The sequence below is a fragment of the Metopolophium dirhodum genome, chromosome 1, assembly GCF_019925205.1.
Source record: "Metopolophium dirhodum isolate CAU chromosome 1, ASM1992520v1, whole genome shotgun sequence".
NCBI classification, from domain to species: Eukaryota; Metazoa; Arthropoda; class Insecta; order Hemiptera; family Aphididae; genus Metopolophium; species Metopolophium dirhodum.
The window spans coordinates 31,433,172-31,443,385 of record NC_083560.1 but is presented as its reverse complement, the minus strand read 5'-3'; the positions used below and the strand labels follow the sequence as shown (position 1 = coordinate 31,443,385).

Sequence of the window (10,214 nt, the reverse complement as noted above, 5' to 3'; positions counted from 1 at the left end):
TATTACTCTATGACGTCTATTAAAGAATCTATAATAAACGTCGAATATAGATTATCAAGTATCAACCTAAGATAAGGCCACCGCCGCGGCCGCAGTGCACACTGCACATATTATATTATTATATATTTATGTCACAGTTCATCGTTAACATCGCTGTGTCGTGAGCCGTTGTAAAATATAGATTAACAAGTTGCATTTTTATATTGTTTTTCACATTTTTATACACTTTATCTTTATTTGACTTTATGTATTATTATAAAATATTTCTAATATGAGTAAACAGTCGCAAATGACGAACTTTTTCAAACAACCGCACAATACATCGACTTCTGATAATCAAAACTCAAATATTACAAAAAAACATAATTTGGATACTACTCAAAATGTTGATGAACCATCACTCAAAAAGGTAAAAATATTAAAATATAAAGATAGTTACATTGAATATGGCTTTACATACTTAAACGAGAATGGAAAGGATGTTCCTCAATGTGTTATTTGTGGTATGACATTTGCAAATGCATCACTAAAACCAAATAAGCTCATTAGGCACATGGAAACTAGTCATGCTCAGTATAAAAGTAATACAAGGGACTTTTTTTTAAGAAAATTCGAAGAATTAAAAAAAAATAAAAAATGATAAATACTTATACGGTCGAAGACAAAATCTACCTAAAATGTTCTTATTTGGCAGCCTTACACATAGCTAAATCAAAAAAACCATACTCAATTGGGGAAAAATTGTTAAAACCGTGTATGATTGATATTTGTACAGAATTATTTAGTAATGAGCACGTGACAAAGATTAAAAAAATACCTATGTCTAATGATACGATAAGTAGAAGAATAAATACTATGTCTAATGATATTGAAAATCAGCTTAGTGAAAAAATCAAAAAATCAATTTTTTACGCAATACAGCTCGACGAATCTACTGATATAAATAATGAAGCTATATTATTGATGTATGTGAGGTATGTAGATACTGATCTGAACGATATACAAGAAGAGTTTTTCTGTTGCTTAAATTTAAAAACATACTGTACTTCTGAAGAAATTTTCAAAACCATTTCATCTCATTTCCAAAAAATTAATTTACAATTTTCTAACTGTATCGGTATTTGTACTGATGGAGCTGCAGCTATGACCGGAAAATGTAATGGTCTTGTCACACGCGTTCAACAAATTGCTCATAAAAACATTATATCAACACACTGTTTCATCCATCGTGAGCAATTAGCCGCTAAAGATATGAACGAAAACCTATTTGACGTTCTAAATATATGCATAAAAATAGTAAATTTTATTCGAGCTAGTGCCGTAAACACTCGCATTTTTAAAGTGATGTGTGAAGAAATGGGTTCAGGTTTTAAAAATTTGCTATTACACACTCATGTTCGATGGTTGTCGCGAGGAAAAGTTTTGACTAGGTTATTTGAACTGAAAACGGAAGTAGAAGTATTTTTGAGAGACAACAAATCACCACTTAGTGATTATTTCGAAAATAATGTGTGGTTAGCCAAACTTGCATATCTTTCCGATATATTTTCAATTCTTAATGAATTAAATATAAGTATGCAAGGTCCACATACTAATCTTTTTATATCGTACAATAAAATTGACGCATTCCTAAAAAAAATAAGACTATGGACAAATCGAATAAAAAACTACACATTTGATATGTTTCCAAATTTTTTTAACATGACTCAGGAAAAGATATTAACAAAAAATGAAATAAATGAAATGTGTATTATCATAGAAGAACACTTAGGTAGATTAAGAGAAAAAATGTCCAAATATTTCGACCCCACAAAAGACATTCGTAAAAATTGTAATTGGGTAATAAATCCATTCGTACAATCTGATCAAAATATACTATCATTAACAAATGAAGAAAAGTTGATTGAATTGAGTGCAGATGTGGGCTTACACGAGATTTTCAGAAGCAACAAAAATATAGGTCAATTTTGGATAAAGGTTCAAAATGAATATCCTAGTTTGGCTGAAGAAGCATTAAAATTACTTATTCCATTTTCTACTACATATTTGTGTGAAAATGGTTTTTCCACATTAACAACAATAAAAAATAAAACTAGAAACCGTCTGGAAATTTCATCGGCTATGAGAATTAGCTTGACGAAGTCAATTAAACCAAGAATTGACGAAATAATATCACATCAACAGCAACAACCAAGCCATTAAAAATCTTAATATAAAAATATATTTATATAATAAAATGAAATATTTAATGTACGTTTTTTTTAATTTTAAATAAATATAATATTATAATATGTATCTTTTATATTTCTCGTGTACAATATTTGTAGTAACTATAGACTCTAGATTATTTATAATGATAATCTAAGCGAGTATGTAAAAATATATATGTAGAGGTCACTAAAAAATTTAAATTTAAAAAAGGGGTCGCCACAGTAAAAAGGTTGAGAAACACTGGTCTAAATGACATCGTATATTCAATCAAACGTTCCAATTCAAGTACCCAAAACAGTAGTTAAACTGCCGCGAAAATCCATCTTACCAGATCACCGACTTATTCTGATTAGAGTGAACAAATGTTAAATGCTATAATATAGATTTTGATTGTTACATTTTTTAGAAATTAACTTATTTTATAGACAACAAAATTCCTACTTAAAAAAAAACGGGAAAGTACTTGTGCATGTCCCTAATTATTCAATTTAAAAAAGTCATTACGAATAGTTGTGATTTTTTATGAGTATTGTCTAAAATGAATCCTTAATAACCTACTCCCTACCGCGGAAATAATATTTTCATATTAAAATATTACTACGACATTATAATCCCTAATATTATTTTCATTTTTTCAAAACGGAATGTTTTCTAGGATATAAAAAAGTCATACTTACATAATACATTGTGTAAATGTCATCGTATAACCAATCAAACGTTCCAATTCAAATACCCAAAATAGTAGTTTAACCGCTGCGAAAAACTCATCTACACAGACCAACAACTTATTCTGATTAGAGTGAACAAATGTTAAATGCTTCAATATTTATTTTGATTGTTACATTTTTTAGAAATTAACTTATTATATAGACAACGAAATTCCTAATTAAAAAAAAACGGGAAAGTACTTTTGCATGTCCCAAATTATTCAACTTAAAAAAGTATTTACAAATAGTTGTGATTTTTTATGAGAATTGTCTAAAATGTATCCTTAATTACCTACTCCTTACCCCAGAAACATATTTCCATTTGAAAATATTACTATAACATTATAATCACTAATACTATAATAATTTTATCAAAACGGAATGTTTTCTAGGACAGAAAAAATCATCCTTACATAATACATTGTGTAAATGTCATCGTATAATCAATCAAACGTTCCAATTCAAATACCCAAAATAGTAGTTTAACCGCTGCGAAAGACCCATCTACATGGACCAACACCTTATTCTGATTAGAGTGGACAAATGTTAAATGCTTCAATATTCATTTTGATTGTCACATTTTCTAGAAATTACTTTAGCATATAGACACCTCATTCCCACATAAAAGTTAACGGGACAGTACTTTTGCATGTCCCTAATTATTCAATTTAAAAAAGTCATTACGAATAGTTGTGATTTTTTATGAGTATTGTCTAAAATGAATCCTTAATAACCTACTCCCTAACGCGGAAATAATATTTTCATATTAAAATATTACTACGACATTATAATCCCTAATATTATTTTCATTTATTCAAAACGGAATGTTTTCTAGGATATAAAAAAGTCATACTTACATAATACATTGTGTAAATGTCATCGTATAACCAATCAAACGTTCCAATTTAAATACCCAAAATAGTAGTTTAACCGCTGCGAAAAACCCATCTACACAGACCAACAACTTATTCTGATTAGAGTGAACAAATGTTAAATGCTATAATATAGATTTTGATTGTTACATTTTTTAGAAATTAACTTATTTTATAGACAACAAAATTCCTACTTAAAAAAAAACGGGAAAGTACTTGTGCATGTCCCTAATTATTCAATTTAAAAAAGTCATTACGAATAGTTGTGATTTTTTATGAGTATTGTCTAAAATGAATCCTTAATAACCTACTCCCTACCGCGGAAATAATATTTTCATATTAAAATATTACTACGACATTATAATCCCTAATATTATTTTCATTTTTTCAAAACGGAATGTTTTCTAGGATATAAAAAAGTCATACTTACATAATACATTGTGTAAATGTCATCGTATAACCAATCAAACGTTCCAATTCAAATACCTAAAATAGTAGTTTAACCGCTGCGAAAAACTCATCTACACAGACCAACAACTTATTCTGATTAGAGTGAACAAATGTTAAATGCTTCAATATTTATTTTGATTGTTACATTTTTTAGAAATTAACTTATTATATAGACAACGAAATTCCTAATTAAAAAAAAACGGGAAAGTACTTTTGCATGTCCCAAATTATTCAACTTAAAAAAGTATTTACAAATAGTTGTGATTTTTTATGAGAATTGTCTAAAATGTATCCTTAATTACCTACTCCTTACCCCAGAAACATATTTCCATTTGAAAATATTACTATAACATTATAATCACTAATACTATAATAATTTTATCAAAACGGAATGTTTTCTAGGACAGAAAAAATCATCCTTACATAATACATTGTGTAAATGTCATCGTATAATCAATCAAACGTTCCAATTCAAATACCCAAAATAGTAGTTTAACCGCTGCGAAAGACCCATCTACATGGACCAACACCTTATTCTGATTAGAGTGGACAAATGTTAAATGCTTCAATATTCATTTTGATTGTCACATTTTCTAGAAATTACTTTAGCATATAGACACCTCATTCCCACATAAAAGTTAACGAAACAGTTCTTTTGCATGTCCCTAATTATTCAATTTAAAAAAGTCCTTACAAATAGTTGTGATTTTTTATGAGTATTGTCTAAAATTTATCCTTAATTACCTACTCTCTACCCCGGAAATAATATTTTCATATTAAAATATTACTATTACATTAAAATCACTAATAATATTTTCATTTTTTCAAAACGGAATGTTTTCTAGGACATAAAAAAGTCATACTTACATAATACATAGTCTAAATCAGTGTTTCTCAACCTGGGGGTCGCGACCCCTTTGGGAGTCGCCAACTTATTATTTAGGGTCGCAATCGAATGATTTAAATCAATGCGAAAATTAAAAGCTCAAATAATAAAATAATAAAATCAATAAAATATTATTATATTACATACCTATTACGAGTATAGATTATTTATATTAAAATGGAAAACACACTATTATCATTTTTAAAGCGATATTACTCTATGACGTCTATTAAAGAATCTATAATAAACGTCGAATATAGATTATCAAGTATCAACCTAAGATAAGGCCACCGCCGCGGCCGCAGTGCACACTGCACATATTATATTATTATATATTTATGTCACAGTTCATCGTTAACATCGCTGTGTCGTGAGCCGTTGTAAAATATAGATTAACAAGTTGCATTTTTATATTGTTTTTCACATTTTTATACACTTTATCTTTATTTGACTTTATGTATTATTATAAAATATTTCTAATATGAGTAAACAGTCGCAAATGACGAACTTTTTCAAACAACCACACAATACATCGACTTCTGATAATCAAAACTCAAATATTACAAAAAAACATAATTTGGATACTACTCAAAATGTTGATGAACCATCACTCAAAAAGGTAAAAATATTAAAATATAAAGATAGTTACATTGAATATGGCTTTACATACTTAAACGAGAATGGAAAGGATGTTCCTCAATGTGTTATTTGTGGTATGACATTAGCAAATGCATCACTAAAACCAAATAAGCTCATTAGGCACATGGAAACTAGTCATGCTCAGTATAAAAATAATACAAGGGACTTTTTTTTAAGAAAATTCGAAGAATTAAAAAAAAATAAAAAATGATAAATACTTATACGGTCGAAGACAAAATCTACCTAAAATGTTCTTATTTGGCAGCCTTACACATAGCTAAATCAAAAAAACCATACTCAATTGGGGAAAAATTGTTAAAACCGTGTATGATTGATATTTGTACAGAATTATTTAGTAATGAGCACGTGACAAAGATTAAAAAAATACCTATGTCTAATGATACGATAAGTAGAAGAATAAATACTATGTCTAATGATATTGAAAATCAGCTTAGTGAAAAAATCAAAAAATCAATTTTTTACGCAATACAGCTCGACGAATCTACTGATATAAATAATGAAGCTATATTATTGATGTATGTGAGGTATGTAGATACTGATCTGAACGATATACAAGAAGAGTTTTTCTGTTAAAAAGTATTTACAAAAAGTTCTGATTTTTTATGAGTATTGTCTAAAATGTATCCTTAATTACCTACTCCTTACCCCAGAAACATATTTCCATATTAAAATATTACTATAACATTATAATCACTAATACTATAGTAATTTTATCAAAACGGAATGTTTTCTAGGACACAAAAAATCATCCTTACATAATACATTGTGTAAATGTCATCGTATAATCAATCAATCGTTCCAATTCAAATACCCAAAATAGTAGTTTAACCGCTGCGAAAGACCCATCTACACGGACCAACAACTTATTCTGATTATAGTGGACAAATGTTAAATGCTTCAATATAGATTTTGAAGGTTACATTTTTTAGAAATTAACTTATTATATAGACAACGAAATTCCTACTTAAAAAATAACGGGAAACTACTTTTGCATGTCCCAAATTATTCAACTTAAAAAAGAATTTACAAATAGTTGTGATTTTTTATGAGTATTGTCTAAAATGTATCCTTAATTACCTACTCCTTACCCCAGAAACATATTTCCATATTAAAATATTACTATAACATTATAATCACTAATACTATAGTAATTTTATCAAAACGGAATGTTTTCTAGGACACAAAAAATCATCCTTACATAATACATTGTGTAAATGTCATCGTATAATCAATCAATCGTTCCAATTCAAATACCCAAAATAGTAGTTTAACCGCTGCGAAAGACCCATCTACACGGACCAACAACTTATTCTGATTATTATAGTGGACAAATGTTAAATGCTTCAATATAGATTTTGAAGGTTACATTTTTTAGAAATTAACTTATTATATAGACAACGAAATTCCCACTTAAAAAATAACGGGAAACTACTTTTGCATGTCCCAAATTATTCAACTTAAAAAAGAATTTACAAATAGTTGTGATTTTTTATGAGTATTGTCTAAAATGTATCCTTAATTACCTACTCCTTACCCCAGAAACATATTTCCATTTGAAAATATTACTATAACATTATAATCACTAATACTATAATAATTTTATCAAAACGGAATGTTTTCTAGGACACAAAAAATCATCCTTACATAATACATTGTGTAAATGTCATCGTATAATCAATCGAACGTTCCAATTCAAATACCCAAAATAGTAGTTTAACCGCTGCGAAAGACCCATCTAAGTAAACAGTCGCAAATGACGAACTTTTTCAAACAACCACACAATACATCGACTTCTGATAATCAAAACTCAAATATTACAAAAAAACATAATTTGGATACTACTCAAAATGTTGATGAACCATCACTCAAAAAGGTAAAAATATTAAAATATAAAGATAGTTACATTGAATATGGCTTTACATACTTAAACGAGAATGGAAAGGATGTTCCTCAATGTGTTATTTGTGGTATGACATTAGCAAATGCATCACTAAAACCAAATAAGCTCATTAGGCACATGGAAACTAGTCATGCTCAGTATAAAAATAATACAAGGGACTTTTTTTTAAGAAAATTCGAAGAATTAAAAAAAAATAAAAAATGATAAATACTTATACGGTCGAAGACAAAATCTACCTAAAATGTTCTTATTTGGCAGCCTTACACATAGCTAAATCAAAAAAACCATACTCAATTGGGGAAAAATTGTTAAAACCGTGTATGATTGATATTTGTACAGAATTATTTAGTAATGAGCACGTGACAAAGATTAAAAAAATACCTATGTCTAATGATACGATAAGTAGAAGAATAAATACTATGTCTAATGATATTGAAAATCAGCTTAGTGAAAAAATCAAAAAATCAATTTTTTACGCAATACAGCTCGACGAATCTACTGATATAAATAATGAAGCTATATTATTGATGTATGTGAGGTATGTAGATACTGATCTGAACGATATACAAGAAGAGTTTTTCTGTTGCTTAAATTTAAAAACATACTGTACTTCTGAAGAAATTTTCAAAACCATTTCATCTCATTTCCAAAAAATTAATTTACAATTTTCTAACTGTATCGGTATTTGTACTGATGGAGCTGCAGCTATGACCGGAAAATGTAATGGTCTTGTCACACGCGTTCAACAAATTGCTCATAAAAACATTATATCAACACACTGTTTCATCCATCGTGAGCAATTAGCCGCTAAAGATATGAACGAAAACCTATTTGACGTTCTAAATATATGCATAAAAATAGTAAATTTTATTCGAGCTAGTGCCGTAAACACTCGCATTTTTAAAGTGATGTGTGAAGAAATGGGTTCAGGTTTTAAAAATTTGCTATTACACACTCATGTTCGATGGTTGTCGCGAGGAAAAGTTTTGACTAGGTTATTTGAACTGAAAACGGAAGTAGAAGTATTTTTGAGAGACAACAAATCACCACTTAGTGATTATTTCGAAAATAATGTGTGGTTAGCCAAACTTGCATATCTTTCCGATATATTTTCAATTCTTAATGAATTAAATATAAGTATGCAAGGTCCACATACTAATCTTTTTATATCGTACAATAAAATTGACGCATTCCTAAAAAAAATAAGACTATGGACAAATCGAATAAAAAACTACACATTTGATATGTTTCCAAATTTTTTTAACATGACTCAGGAAAAGATATTAACAAAAAATGAAATAAATGAAATGTGTATTATCATAGAAGAACACTTAGGTAGATTAAGAGAAAAAATGTCCAAATATTTCGACCCCACAAAAGACATTCGTAAAAATTGTAATTGGGTAATAAATCCATTCGTACAATCTGATCAAAATATACTATCATTAACAAATGAAGAAAAGTTGATTGAATTGAGTGCAGATGTGGGCTTACACGAGATTTTCAGAAGCAACAAAAATATAGGTCAATTTTGGATAAAGGTTCAAAATGAATATCCTAGTTTGGCTGAAGAAGCATTAAAATTACTTATTCCATTTTCTACTACATATTTGTGTGAAAATGGTTTTTCCACATTAACAACAATAAAAAATAAAACTAGAAACCGTCTGGAAATTTCATCGGCTATGAGAATTAGCTTGACGAAGTCAATTAAACCAAGAATTGACGAAATAATATCACATCAACAGCAACAACCAAGCCATTAAAAATCTTAATATAAAAATATATTTATATAATAAAATGAAATATTTAATGTACGTTTTTTTTAATTTTAAATAAATATAATATTATAATATGTATCTTTTATATTTCTCGTGTACAATATTTGTAGTAACTATAGACTCTAGATTATTTATAATGATAATCTAAGCGAGTATGTAAAAATATATATGTAGAGGTCACTAAAAAATTTAAATTTAAAAAAGGGGTCGCCACAGTAAAAAGGTTGAGAAACACTGGTCTAAATGACATCGTATATTCAATCAAACGTTCCAATTCAAGTACCCAAAACAGTAGTTAAACTGCCGCGAAAATCCATCTTACCAGATCACCGACTTATTCTGATTAGAGTGAACAAATGTTAAATGCTATAATATAGATTTTGATTGTTACATTTTTTAGAAATTAACTTATTTTATAGACAACAAAATTCCTACTTAAAAAAAAACGGGAAAGTACTTGTGCATGTCCCTAATTATTCAATTTAAAAAAGTCATTACGAATAGTTGTGATTTTTTATGAGTATTGTCTAAAATGAATCCTTAATAACCTACTCCCTACCGCGGAAATAATATTTTCATATTAAAATATTACTACGACATTATAATCCCTAATATTATTTTCATTTTTTCAAAACGGAATGTTTTCTAGGATATAAAAAAGTCATACTTACATAATACATTGTGTAAATGTCATCGTATAACCAATCAAACGTTCCAATTCAAATACCCAAAATAGTAGTTTAACCG

At 28.1% G+C, this 10,214-nt stretch overlaps 2 protein-coding genes across 2 annotated transcripts; both read left to right on the top strand.

The window, feature by feature from the left end:
- The first annotated feature begins 271 nt into the window (after positions 1-271).
- LOC132936278 (SCAN domain-containing protein 3-like) lies at positions 272-2,202 on the top strand. The gene is made up of 3 exons (XM_061002977.1): positions 272-581; positions 776-974; positions 1,317-2,202. The coding sequence occupies exons 1-3, from the start codon at positions 272-274 to the stop codon at positions 2,200-2,202; spliced, it is 1,395 nt and encodes a 464-aa protein (XP_060858960.1).
- A 5,337-nt stretch (positions 2,203-7,539) lies between these two features.
- On the top strand, positions 7,540-9,452 carry LOC132936270 (zinc finger MYM-type protein 6-like). The gene is made up of 3 exons (XM_061002964.1): positions 7,540-7,753; positions 8,026-8,224; positions 8,567-9,452. Exons 1-3 carry the CDS (start codon positions 7,540-7,542, stop codon positions 9,450-9,452), a joined length of 1,299 nt encoding a protein of 432 aa, XP_060858947.1.
- Positions 9,453-10,214: the final 762 nt, after the last annotated feature.